At 37.7% G+C, this 14856-nt stretch overlaps 1 protein-coding gene across 1 annotated transcript in view; it reads left to right on the top strand.

Moving 5' to 3' along the window:
- Positions 1 to 14856, top strand: part of Dok6 (docking protein 6) — a 337303-nt gene that overhangs the window by 128677 nt on the left and 193770 nt on the right. The window contains exon 4 of the mRNA XM_055598745.1: positions 4693 to 4812. Coding sequence (XP_055454720.1) covers positions 4693 to 4812 — 120 coding nt within the window. The remainder of the gene's footprint in view (positions 1 to 4692; positions 4813 to 14856) is intronic.

The following is a 14856-nucleotide window of genomic DNA, read 5'->3' as shown; positions in this document are numbered from 1 at the left end:
ATATGGAGATAACCTTGATCACCCGATTATAGAAAATGCTAAAAGACAGTAATACAATTAAAATCATGGCATGCCGAGAAGACAAGAGGAGTGCTTTACCTGTACTTTCCTGAGACTTCTCCTGCAAGCTAAAGGCAGTGAGGGCTGGTTACAGTGATGTAGAATTGCCACATAAAATTGATCTTGGCTGCATTGTATAATAAAGGAGCCTGTGACCAATACAATGCTTTTTAATTCTGCAATGGGAGTTTTACCTGATGTAGATATTTCTAGACAGTTGATGGATTTTTTTCAAGTATATCACATTTTAGATCATTTAACTTTAATGTCATTTTTATAAGCCCAGATTTAGTAAAAGCAGTAAAGCTTAGATGTCATCATTTACTCAAAAAGCCTTTATTAGGATATTCCAAGTAAACACCTTTTTCTGTTAAAAAGCACACAATCTCCCTGCCTTAAATCTCTGCAGAAAGGAAATGGAAGAAACAGATGCCCAGATATGAACCAATATATTGACCTGAAATTTTTGTTTTGCACATCACTTCTCTCCACAAACAAACCCATTTTTCACATCTTTCACCTTTCTCCTTTTGCCTTGCTATTTTGGTATACCTTCCAATTTTCCTTTTGAAAATCACCATATTTCTTAATTTAGTGTTATTTATGATAAAATATTTGAGTTTCTAGTATAGAGTTTGGAGCTTAAGCCCAGCTACAACCTGATGGGTTAAAGGTGCTTAATGAAAAAATACTCTTTTCATGAGGAGAAAATTACAGAAAACTTTGTGAAACATTGAATGTCTCTTTAACCACAAAGGCATCTAATTACTTGCACAATCTGTGTAGACTAAGAAGTTTGATATGTAAAATAAACGACAAAAGGCAATAGGTCTATTTCAGTTTCATTTGAAATGAACTTCTGCTTTATAAAACAAAAAGAAAAAGAAAAAAATGGCATGTGTATACACACATATGCACATGAGACAGAGGCAGAAAGGCAAGGAGAGAGAGAGAAAAGCATAAATTATAGCCCACTTGTAAAGTTCTTTTCTGGCTCATAAAAGGTCATGAGTTATTATGAAACATCAGATTCACAGAAAAATACTAATTAATTAAAAAGAATAAATTAAACTCATATTCATAGAAAACAGAATATTATAACATACAGAGCTTACTTAAGAAAAAAACAAATAAAAAACATGGCTGCTGAAGGTTTGGTTATGAGTCTTAGTATCTGCTTTGATACACTGCTAGGTAGAGTCTTTCAGAAGCCCTCTGTGGTAGGCTCCTGTCCTGTTACTTGTTTTCTCCTACATCCAACACACATTCCATTTGTCTTTCTAAGTGAGGATTGATCATCTTACCCCAACCTTCGGCAGAGTGCAGGGAATCATTTGAAAGAAGGGGGAGTTACTATGAAGTGGAAAGGATAGGAGATACACAGGACCAAATATATCTGGACACAGGGGTCTTTTCTGTGACTGATACTCCACCAAGGACCATGTATGGATATAACCTAGAACCTCTGCTCAGAGGTAGCCCATGGTAGCTCAGTAACCAAGTGGGTGACCCTAGTAAGGGGAACAAGGACTATTTCTGACAGGATCTCAAGGGCAAGCTCTTTGACCTCCCCACCCCACAAGGGAGGAGCAGTCCTGTTAGGCCACAGAGGAGGACTTTGCAGCCAGTCCTGAAGATACCTAATAAAACAGGGTCAGATGAAAGGGAAAGATGTCCTCCCCAATCAGTGGACTTGGATAAGGGCAGGGAGAAGCTGAGGGAGGGAGGGTGGGATTGGGAGGGAATGAGGGAGTGAGATACAGAGTTAATAAAATGTAACTAATAATAAAATTAAAATAAGAAATAAAAGATAACGTGGCTGCATTACTGAAAAAGGGACAGTCAATGCTGCCTAGAGGAAGGGATGCTATGTTTGTTAATGTGTAACCAGCACAAGTTGCCCATATTCTAGGAAACAACCTCTGACTCATGCTTATGTAGGAACATCATTAAACTGAGTGGGTAACACACATTGAAAGACTTGAGAGTAGGAAGGGCACTTGCTGGGAAGAGGAGGGTTTGGGCTTGTAGAGGTGGTAGAACTCGTATCACTTGAGTGGGTTGCCAGAGCCTTAAGCCAGAAGCTCAATTCTGGGGACAGAGAGATCCTAATAAATCATATTCTGCAACTGGCTCATAGAAAGCAAAGGAAAACAGCAATGTTGAAGTCAGGAAAGGAATTTAATACTCCACGTGATCATATAGGAAGACAGAACAATAATCTTTATCTCTATTTGGGGGGAACTGGTATGAACTTTGGATTAAGCAACCAAAGAACTAAAGGAGGGTACAAGTACTGACTTGGTCAACTGTGATCTGGTTGAACATTTTTTCAGTTCTGTAAGGGGATTCTGAGAATTATTGCTTGAAGGGATATCTACCTTCCATACTGAAATTACTGTATCACAGTTGAGCAGCCTCTGTTCCTATTATAGGCAATTATTCCCATTATGGAGCAGGTGTTTACATTATGGGGCAGTTGTTCTGATTTGGGGCAGCTGTTCCAATTACACAGCAATTATTCCCATTATGGGGCAGTTATTCTCATTATGGGGTAGTTAATCCCATTACGGGTTGGTTGTTCCTACTCAGAAAGATCAGCTTCATAAGGAAGTGATCTGCTTACTGGTTTCTGAATCAAAGGTAACTACACGTTTCCGGTTATGACTTGAAGATCGTCAGCACATTCCAGAGGTCAGGAAAAGGATATTGTAAATATACTGACAATTTTTGGGACTTTAGTTACTGTTATCTTGGTTTCTTCAACCATGAATGAAGGAGATTACCATTTTCTGATGGATACCCCTTAAATGACTAACATACCCACATGCAGAGATGAGTAGGAATCTGACTCTAATGAAATATATACAAAATAAAGTCATAAATATTAAGATAGCTTAACAGCACCAGAGTTAGATAAAATGCCTCTTATAATTCAAATGTCAGGGCCATTGTTTTTTATTGTGTAGTAAGATGCATGATCTTTCTGCTTTATGTACTTGTGAATGTTGTGATTGACGTAAAACTATACAGAAACAGCAAATCTGTCTTGACATCACATTGATCAAGCCTGTTTTTGATGCTAGGACAATGTGAACACACTGAGGAGGGAAATACCACATGATTTTGCTTGAGTTGGCCATCAAAGAAAAAATTGATATGCAAATCCCTTCAGTCAAGAAAATCTGTCACAGATAACTTTTTATGGGAAGTTTAAAATGCCAAGGCAAAGGTTGAAGTGTCATCCACAAAGAGCAAGAGATTTGATAGAAATCTACATTACATAGTTCCAGTACAGATTTATTCTGCATGGAAAAGTCAGAAGCTTCTCTGGGCAGGTGCCAATACAAAAGTTTTGGCCTAGTTTTTCTATTGTGATTTTGGAGATTGTCCCTGAATATTAAACCTTGACTTTTCCAAAAATTTGCAAAGTACCTTGGCTACTTGACTCGTATTCTGTCATCACTTGAACCCTCATTCACAAGGACTTCATGTTAGTACTTTAGTAGCTCATGCAAATAAAGGCCCAAGTGCTTTTCTACTATAGGATTCTGGATAAATAAGAAATAATCTGGTATTTCTAGCAATGAAAGAGAGGTGTCTTGTGAATACAAAGAAGTCATGAGGTAATCCAAACAAGAATAAAGAGCTAATCAGTTGTTGAGTGATTATGCAGGCACTTTGTAGGTGTAGCAGGCACTTTCTGTCTTTGCTATGACAGAAATCATGACTGAAAAGAGGACTGATTTATTTTGGCTGATGATTCAAAAGATATCAATAAATCCATCACAACTACAAGGTCATGGGAGGGATCTTGGTCCTCAGTGGTGAGAATGCTGGGTAGTTGTTTGTTATAAGATGCAAACTAAATATTAGAGTCCTTTGGGTGACTGCAAGCAAGCTCCATCTCCAGGAAATCTACCTCCTCTAGAGGATGACACATTCTGAGCTAGTGGTTCTCAACCTTCCTAACACTGTGACCACTTAACACAGTTCCTCAGGCAGTGGTCATCCCTAAAATTATTTTTTGCTGCTAATTCATTACTGTAAATTTACTACTGTTGTGAATCATACTGTAAATCTCTGATATGCACTGTTAGGCAAACCTTGTGAAAGGGTGGTTCAACCTCAAAAGGTTGCACAACCTCACCAAACAGTGTCAGCATCATGGGACTAAATATTCAAACATATGAGTTCGTAGAACACATTTCATGTAGACATTATGGCAAAATCATGACACCTCTCACCTCTTTTTAGTAAAGAAATGCCAATACGTACAAAAGTAATCCCATTCTCAGGCAGATTCGTGATCCAATGCAATCCCCATTGAGCTGGGAATCTAACCCTCAAGTTACACACTTCAGAAGCAGAAGCAGAAAAAGTCACATGCTCAATACAGTTTTTCTTTCAAATGTTCATATGTACACTTCACACACACACATGTGCACACACACATTCACACACACACTTACACACACCACAAATAACAATTTAAAATTATAAGAAATATTTGTAGAAAAATTTCCAGCTTCCTCAATATAGTTTTGTTCAGTCCTTGACAGTTTCTTGAGAAGGTCAGGATGCATTTACCTACTCTATGTGCCCTGTACTGACATGAGTGCTTATTTTCAGAGCTGGAAGCTGAGGAGTGGTGCAAACACCTTTGCATGGAATGCCTGGGAACGAGGCTGAATGATATCAGCCTAGGGGAGCCTGACCTTCTGGCAGCTGGGGTGCAACGGGAACAGAACGGTGAGTGAATACCCGCTTTTCTATTATGTCAGGGGCTGACACCAGAAAGGAACTCAGAGATTTCTCAGCACATTCAGGCTTTAGAGGAGGTTATTCTCCTTAAGGATGTGGCCCCTGGTCATGAACAAACTCTTGTGAAATACACAGAGCCAAGAGTACATGAGCAGAAAAAGTAAAAAATGATGGGCTAAAAAAATAAATGAGGACACAAAAGTTTAGTATATATGGAAGCAAGGTGTAGCTGGGAAGTATTAGAGGCAGGCAGTGAATATAATCAAAACACAACATACAGAGGTCTCCAAGAATTAGTACAAATATCATGACTAGACCCCTGGGTCTTCTATTTGGTTCCATTGATCCTCCTTTCTGTTTCTATGCCACTACCATGCAGTTTTTATTATTGCTCTGTAGTACAGCTTGAGATCAGGGATGGAGATACCTCCGGGTGATCTGTTGTTGTACAGGATCGTTTTGGAGACTCTGGGGGTTTTGTTTCTCCATAAGAAACTGAGAATCTTTCTTTCAAGGTTTGTAAAGAATTGAGTTGGTGTTTTGATGGGAATTGCGTTGAATTGGTAGATTGCTTTTGGCAGGATAGCCATTTTCACAATGTTAATCCTATCAATCCATGAGCACTGGAGACCTTACCACCTTCTGAGATCTTCTTCAATTTCTTTCTTCAGAGACTTAAAGTTTTTTTCAAACAGATCTTTCACTTGCTTGATTAGAGTTACCCCAAGGTACTTTATGTTATTAGTCCTGTTGTGAAGGGTGTTGTTTCCCTGATTTCTTTTTCAGCCCTTTGTCTTTGGTATACAGTAGGGCTTCTGTTTGTTTGTTTGTTTTTTTTTTTATTAATTACACTTTATTCACTTTGTATCCCCCCTGTGGTTCCCTCCCGCCTCCCGTCCCAAACCCTCCCTTCCTCCACCCTCTGCATGCATACCCCTCCACAAGTTCACTGATAGGGGAGGACTTCTTTTCCTTCCTTCTTATCCTAGTCAATTTAGGTCTCATTAGGAGTGGCTGCATTGTCTTCTTCTGTGGCCTGGTAATGCTGCTTCCCCTTCAGGGGAAGGTAATTAAAGAGCAGGCCAAGCAGTTCATGTCAGAGGCAGTCCCTGTTCCTATTACAATGGAACCCACTTGGATACTGAACTGCCATGGGCTACATCTGGGCAAGGGTCTTAGGTTATCTCCATGCATAGTCCTTGGCTGGAATAGCAGTCTCAGGAAAGACCCCTGTACTCAGAATTTTTGATTCTGTTGCTCTCCTTGTGGAGTTCCTGTCCTCTCCAGATCTTACTGTTTCCCACTTCTTTCCTAAGACTCCCTGCACTCTGCCCAAAGGTTGCCCATAAGTCTCAGCATCTACATTGATAGTCTGCAGGGCAGAGCTTTTCAGAGGTCCTCTGTGTCAGGCTCCTGACTTGTTCCCTCTTTTCTCCTTCTTCTGATGTCCAGCCTCTTTGCCTTTCTGGATAGGAATTGAGCATTTTAGCAAGAGTCCTCCCTCTTGATTAGTTTCTTTAGGTGTTCAGATTTTAGTAGGTTTATCCTCAAGTTTGGGTATGTTGTGCCTTCATTTTCATTGAATTCTAGGAAGTCTTTAATTTCTTTCTTTATTTCTTCTCTGACCCAGCTGTCATTTAGAAGCAATTTGTTCAGTTTACATGTGTGTGTGTAGGCCTTTTGCTATTTTTGTCATTGGGGTCCAGTTTTAGTCCATGGTAATCAGCTAGGATACAAGGGATTATTTCAATATTCTTGTATATGTTGAGGCTTGCTTTGTGACTAACTATATGGTCTATTTTGGAGAAGGTTCCATCAGGTGCTGAGAAGAAGGTAAATTCTTTTGTGTTTGGGTGAAAGGTTCTATAGTTGTCTGTGAGGTCCATTTGATTCATGAGCTCTGTCAGAGTTATTTTGGTTTTTTTGTTTTGTTTTGTTTTGTTTTGTTTTGTTTTGTTTTCAGTTATATTTGTATCCAGCCACTTTGCTGAAGGTGTTTATCAGCTGGTTTAATTTTTAAGGTCGCTCATGTATACTATCATATCATCTGCGAATAGTGACACTTTGACCTCTTCCTTTCCGATTTGTATCCCCCTGATCTCCCTTAGTTTTCTTATTGCTTTAGCTAGGACTTCAAGTACTATGTTGAAGAGATACGGAGAGACTGGGCAGCCTTGCCTTGTCCCTGATTTCAGTGGGATTGATTTAAATTTAAATTTCTCTCCATTGAGTTTGATGTTGGCTATAGGCTTGCTGTATATTGCCTTTACTATCTTTAGGTATGTGCCTTTTATCCCTGATATCTCCAAGACTTTAAACATGAATGGGTGTTGGACTTTGTCAAATGCTTTTTCGGCATCTAAGGAGATGATCATGTGGTTTTTCTCTTTCAGTTTGTTTATGTGATGGATTACATTGATTTCACTTACACCTATCAAAAGCTAAAATCAAAAACTCAAATGACAATACATGACAGAGAGGTTGTGGAGAAAGGGGGACCTTCCTACATTGCTGGTGGGAATGTAAAGTGGTACAACCACTTTGGAAGTCAATCTGGCACTTTCTCAGACAATTAGGAATAGTGCTTCTTCAAGACCCAGCTATACCACTCCTAGGCATATACCTGAAATTTGCTCAAGTATACAACAAGGACATTTACTCAGCCATGTTTGTATCAGCTTTATTTGTAATAGCCAGAATCTGGAAACAACCCAAATGTCCATCAACGGAGCAATGGGTACAGAAATTGTGGTATTTTTACACAATGGAATACTACTCAGCAATCAAAAACAAAGAAATCATGAAATTTGCAGGCAAATGGTGGGATCTAGAAAAGATCATTCTGAGTGAGGTATCCAGAAGGAGAAAGACACACATGGTATATACTCACTCATTTAGACTTATAAGATAAAATAAACATGATGAAATCTATACACCTAAAGAAGATAAACAAGAAAGAGGACCCGGGGTAAGATGACCAATCCTCACTTAGAAAGACAAATGGGATGGACATTGGATGTAGGAGTAAACAAGTAATAGGACAGGAGCCTACCTGAAAAACTCTACCTAGCAGTGTATCAAAGAAAATACTAAGACTCATAACCAAACCTTCAGCAGAGTGCAGGGAATCATATGAAAGAAGGGGGTAGTTACTATGAAGTGGAAAGGATAGGAGCTCCACAAGAAACGAATATATCTGGACACAGGGGTCTTTTCTGTGACTGACACTCCACTGAGGACCATGTGTGGATATAACCTAGAACCTCTGCTTGGATGAAGCCTGTGGTAGCTCAGTAACCAATTGGTTTCCCATAGTAAGGGGAACAGGGACTATTTCTGATGTAAACTCAATCGCAGGCTCTTTGACCTCCTCACCCCCCAAGAGAGGAGCAGTCCTGCTAGGCCACAGAGGAGGACTTTGTAGCCAGTCCTGAAGATACCTGATAAACCAGGGTCAAATGAAAGGGGAGGAGGTTCTCCCCAATCAGTGGACTTGGAAAGGGGCAGGGAGAAGCTGAGGGAGGGAGGGTGGGATTTGGAGGAAATGAGGGAGAGTGATACAGCTGGGATATAGAGGTAATAAAATGTAACTAATAAAATAAATAATAATTATAAAAGAAAAAGAAAAAACTCATTGCAATAAGACTCAAGACCTGAGTTTGCCTCAGGGTATAAAAATTCCACTGAATATATGTATGGTCAATGACAGTAGGCTGTTAGAACAACAAATACTAGAAAACAAACATTGGTGTGTTGCTTTTAAGTAGAGAAAAAAATCCATAGCAACAATATGTACATTCTGGCACCTCTCTGCGAGCTGTCACCAGTGCTGGGGTGGGCTTTGGTGATACAACTGTGTGAGTGATTTCACCTCCTGCAAGTACTCCTTAAACCACGTTTCTGTAACTAAAAGTGATAAAATTCATTCGTTCACTATATTGGAATTTTGCTGTATCTTTACTTCGTTTGTTGTGGAATCCCTGTCTAGCATGCATAGACCTATGTGTTACATCTCCCCAGAAAAAATTTTGTCACATGGTAGAATCATAGTCTTTAGTTCATTACACACTCATGCAATTAATTTAAGATGAGTGCAATTAAAAGCAAATCTTTCTTACACACAACACTAAAAGCATGGCCTATAAAAAAAATCAGCTAGAATTCACCTAAAATCAAATTTATGAATGTCAAAATCCACCACAATATTTTTTAGGTGAAGTGAATAAAAAAAGAAAGTGACAGATGGACGAAATTATCACTCTACTGAAGTTGGCTTCTGCCAATTCACAAAAGCCTACTATTATAGGCAAAAATATTCCAAGTGCTAAAAACCAAAACTCTCACTGCTTCTGAGTAGTGAGTAGCTACAATATGGTGGATGGGTCCTGAGGTGACATAAATATCTGTACCTTTGTCAAAGGAAAAGATATAAGCATTTCATTATATGTCATAGTATGGAATAATCTTACAAAAAATTGAGAATATATTTTAAAATGACATTAAAGTTATTTTCTACATTCTTTAATTAAATAAGATGAAAAGTCAATAAAATACAAGCTAAAATATTTATCATAAATATGATAATAAAAGACCCTCATATATAGAATCAACAAAGAAAGAATACAATTAATTTTTTAAAGGCTTGGCCAAAACATATAAAAGAATATACTTGTACATGAATTTGGAATGCTATCTTAAGCAATTCTTTAAAAAGTTAAGCCCAATGAGTCAGATTTTGTATGTCCAATATATATAATAATCAAGGGCGTTTAACACAATCTCTATAACTTACACACAAACATAAAGTAAATCCCATCAGTGAAACTAATGGAATAATTATTTATCAAATTGACCTAAAAGTCATATTAGTTCAGTTTAATTATATACTAGAAAACGTTGGCTTAACTTCAGAATTTTCCAAATGGATGATTACCAAATAAGTTGTAGTATAACTATAGAGTAAAACATTACAGTTATTAGAAATTTTATCTTCGGGGAATAAGTAAAAGCATATGAAAGATCATATACTATAACAAATATGATAAAATGTTAAATATTTTATTTGTAAAATAATGACAGTTTCTATAACTATGACTATGTTCACGTATTAACGTGGGGTCTAATGAGGAATAACAATAACTGATTTTTTTTATATTAAAGTACTTTTCACAGTAATCAAATAAACTTGATTTACTTGGAAAATTTTGTCAAAATTTTTGAAAATTTTGAAAAATTTGAAAATGACTGGGGAAAATGGCCATCCTGTCAAAAGCAATGTACAGATTCAGTGCATCAAAATACCAACACAATGTTTTACAGAATTTGAAAGAATAGTTCTCAACTTCATATGGAAAAACAAAAAACCCAGAATCACCAAAACGATCCTGTACAACAATAGATCATCTGGAGGTATCTCCATCCCTGATCTCAAGCTGTACTACAGAAAAATAGTAATAAAAACTGCATGGTACTGGCATAAAAACAGAATGGTGGATCAATGGAATTGAATAGAAGACCCAGAAATAAACCCATACACCTAAGAATACTTGATTTTTGACAAAGAAGCCAACACCATACAATAGAAAAAAGACAGCATCTTCAACAAATGGTGCTGGTTTAACTAGATGTCTACTTGCAGAAAAATGCAAATAGATCTGTATTTATCACCCTGCACAAAACTGAAGTCCAAGTGGATCAAAGACCTCAACATAAAACCAGAACAAACTAAATCTGCTAGAAGAATAAGTGAGGAAGAGCCTTGAATTCATTGGCCCAACTTCTTGAACAGAACACCAACAACACAGTCTCTAAGACCAACAATCAATACATGGGACCTCATGAAACCAAAAAGCTTCTGTAAAGCAAAGGACACTGTCACCAGAACTAAACAACAGCCTATAGACTGGGAAAGAATCTTCACCAACCCAATATTTGACAGAGGGCTAATATCCAGCATATATAAAAACTCAAGACGTTAAAAAGCAACAGATAACTTAAAACCCCTGCACAGATGAAGCCCATGGCAGCTCAGTCTCCAAGTGGGTTTCCTAGTAATGGGAACGAACAGGGACTGTCTCTGATAAGAACTGATTGGCTTGCTCTTTGATCACCTCCCCCTGAGGGGGAAACAGCCTTACCACCCACAGAGGAAGACAATGGAGCCACTCCTGATGAGACTGATAGGCTAGGGTCAGAGAGAGGGGGAGGAAGATGGCTCCTATTAGTGGACTTTGGGAGGGGCATGGGAGCAGATGAGAGGGGGAGCATGGGAGGGGAAGAGAGAGGGAGCTACTGCTGGGAAACAAAGTGAATAAACTGCGATTAATAAAAAAATAAATAATTTTAAAAAATCACTAAGGATTTTAAGTGTTTGTGATTAGTTAAATATTCCAGTATTCTACAGTTGCCTGTGAATTGAGTAGATGGCAACAGGAATTGTGATTTATAGCTACATTACAATTAAATAAATTTTGATAAATTCCTAGTTTACATAGGAATGCAATCACATTTTCTAAAGAGTTCTATAAATTTTGAGAAGTATGAGTCATGTTTGTTTTACTGACAACTACCTAAAGATATATCTATATATACAATCATCTACTTACTCATTGCATCTCAGTTTCTCATGGTCCTGAATTAAAGACCATTGCAATATCACTGTCTGGCAGAAATTTTAAAATTAAAATTTGCAAAATAAAATTGGCTAACACTGTCTTCTTTTCCTCTGTGTAAACTGTGTTAATTCTTTACCACTTCATATAACTTATTCAAAGTAGGTTGTATCACACAACAGAGTAAAACCCATATTCCAAACCTAGTGGGTATTAGTACCAGATCTCAAGTGTTTGCTCAGTTGTTCATGTAGTTTCATGTTACTTACTCCTCAGGGCTTCATACGACACCAGTGTCTGATCTTTTGCCCAGATAGTAATAACTAAATTATTTGTTTCTTTATCTATCTAATTTTTATTTGTATTCTTACAAAAATATCATGTTTACAGGTGTTATCTCACAATTCTGAAATGACAACTGCAGAATGGGAATTTGGGGCTCAGAAACTACAACAGCCACAGAGATGTGTATAATGAGTGAAATGTACTAATTAATTATTTGGAACAGGCTAGAGAATTGTTGTACACAATTCTAAGGAGAGCTTTTATTAGAGGAGAACAGAAAGTGTGGGCACTTGTTTGGAGCTGAAGCAGTTTCTGTTCTTTTGTTTGTTTTTTCATGATGGGTCTAAGTTCTGGAGTAAGAAGGAGATCCAGGTACTCATGATAGTCAAACACCCAGGTGCTGATCAGCCAATAAATCACATTTCCACCTTGAGTGCATCAATCATGCATGAGTTTTCTTGAAAAGCAAGCAGATTCCTATGGTTAGCCTTGATTCATCTTGACTTGGTCCACACCATAACACTTGCCTAGATATGCAAAGTGTTTTCTGCAGAAAGAGAATGGGAATATAGAGCAGAAGAGAACAATTCAGGAGTGCAGAACCTGCAAGCAAACAACAACTGCTCATCAGAGTGAACAGCCCTGTCATAGTCTAGATGTTGTGATGGTTCTCCGAAATGCTCTGTACCATCCAAAAGACAGCCAAGTCCTGAAGTGCTCATCATTAGGAACACAGCAACAAAAAAGCGAGCCTCTAATAGTAGCAGCTAATTAGCAAGGTTTCTCCCTTTTTTTCTATTCCCCTTTTCAAGACAGACACCCCCAGCAAAGGAAATTGTAGAGGAAGTAAGAGGTTGGAGCAAATGAGAATGGCTATCTGGTTGATTCCAAGCCACTGACTTCTCCTGAGAGAAGGTTGAGTGCTAAATCCAGTCACAGTGGCTGAGTCATGGCATGAAGATAAATCCATCCTCATGGATGACAGTGAAGTAAGCACTAAGCATGTGCTGCAGGTAATGTCAGGAATAAGAAGAGGATAAAAATAGTTGCTGCGGAGCAGGGGTGAGAGAAAAATAAACAGTTTTTCTAAAATATGTTCTGCTAAATCCATCTGTTTTTGAACTAATTGCAGGAATAAATCTAACTTACATGATGTCTTTTATAAATAATCTTAGTCAATTCTTTAGAGGTATTTTAATAGAGCTGCACAAATGCAATTTTACTTTATATAATCACAAATTAAAATAAAAAACATGCAAAATTAAAAAACATCAACATCAGTGTTGACTATGCAACATTTATGGTTGCATAGTCATAATTAGTCATTTCATTACTAGTTTATGTAAATGTGTACAATTCTTAATTTTTATTAATTTATTAACAAAATATAAATATCTAAAATGTAAATGAGGGTTCTACTTTTTGTTGTGGGAAGCCATGAAACCGAAATTCACAGAAATGGGCAGAATAAAAACAACAGGTAAAACTTAATGCAAAGAATTTCTCAAAACCTAAAATCTAAAGTATGCTTTATTTTGGTGGGACTTATATTTCTGAGCACTATTTCAGTTATACTAGGAAGAGATAAAACAATATAAGGAGTTCAATGAATAAAAATCTTTGTGGAAGATGTGATGAGCTTTAATATGTATACCTCTCTTGGCTTCTAGACATGCAGGATACTTAGCTCTGGATTTCATCATATCCAGGTGTACCACATCGTAGGCAGAGGGAGAAACAAGATAGACTAGATAAAAGTTACCAATAATCCACTAATGAAAGAAATACTGTTTCACAAAGAGAATATATTGGCACCCAACAAACATTTCTCAAACTTATTCTAGCAAGTCAAACTAATGGTACTGCCATCACATCACAAAGGCAGTAGACTTAGTTACATGCTAAGTGCATGAAATTTATATAAAAATTTCAAACGTGTCTTTTCCAAAATACCATTTATTACAAAATAAATTTGACTAAATAGATGTGTCTATTTTCCTGTTACTTTTTTCTGTGTTTTGTATCTCTTAAAAAAAGAAGAAGAAATTATCACGCTACCATAGGAAGGGAAAGAGGTGGAAGGGAAACAGCAATGTCTTTGAACATGGTATCAAACTGCCCTCTAACTTTGCATTTCTCTGCTGTAGGACAGCTCTCCGACCTCATCAAAGAAGTTCCTTTGTGCAGTAGGTGGTGGTTTATGTAGAAACTGATAACCAGCGAAATAAAAGTGAATGCATGACTGTGTGGTACATAGCCACAAATGGAGCAGCTGTATCACACCCCGTCCAAGTCTCAGAGACTGACAGAGCTAGATGTTTGGAATGACTGAAACAAACACCTTGGGAACAAGAGAGAGACACTATACGCATGAGATCACGTCAGCTTGGTTGTCTGTACAAGAATTGCAAAAGATCAGATCAAGTAACACTTTAGCATAGAGGAAAAAAGGGTTCATAAGCCCAGTAACAGAGGTGGAAGGGAGAGTCGGTTTTCTTAAAAGTGGGACTCATGCGAGTCAACAACACTCCAGTAGATGGCTCCACACCAAGAAGTATAGAGATAGCACAAATTATAATTAATGGTTTATTAAACAGATATTTATAAAGTAAGGGCTATAGGGACATGAAGGTGGATCTGAGAGGACCTTCAAAGAGGGAAAATTGGGTTGAGTATGGTTAAAAAAAACTTTGCGTGAAATTTTCAAAAATTAATGAAGTATTAGTTAAAAGTAATGAAGTATGTGGAATTTTATTATTTGACATGGTATGTATTTTTGATTAGGGTGATCAATAATAATAAAAACAGTATTATTTTTATTTTTGTAATTTATTTATTACAATTTATTCACTTTTTATCCCCACTGCAGCCCCCTCCCTCATCTCCTCCCAATCTCACCCACCCTTCTTCTACTCCCACTATGCTCTTTCCTTACTCCCCTGATAGAGGAGATCCTCCTCAAGATCCTCCTCCGCTTCTATCTGACCCTAGTCTATCAGGTCTCATCAAGGCTGGCTGCATCACATTCCCTTGCGGCCTGGCAAGGCTGCATTACCCAGGAGGAGGCAATCTCAGCCTGCTACTGAGTTCATATCAGAGACAGCCCCTGTACCCCTTACTAGGGAAAACCACTTGG

Source organism: Psammomys obesus, unplaced genomic scaffold (genome assembly GCF_907164565.1).
Source record: "Psammomys obesus unplaced genomic scaffold, mPsaObe1.curated_primary_1811, whole genome shotgun sequence".
Lineage (NCBI taxonomy): Eukaryota > Metazoa > Chordata > Mammalia > Rodentia > Muridae > Psammomys > Psammomys obesus.
Note: the sequence above shows the minus strand (reverse complement) of the source record. Positions and strands in the feature narration are given on the sequence as shown.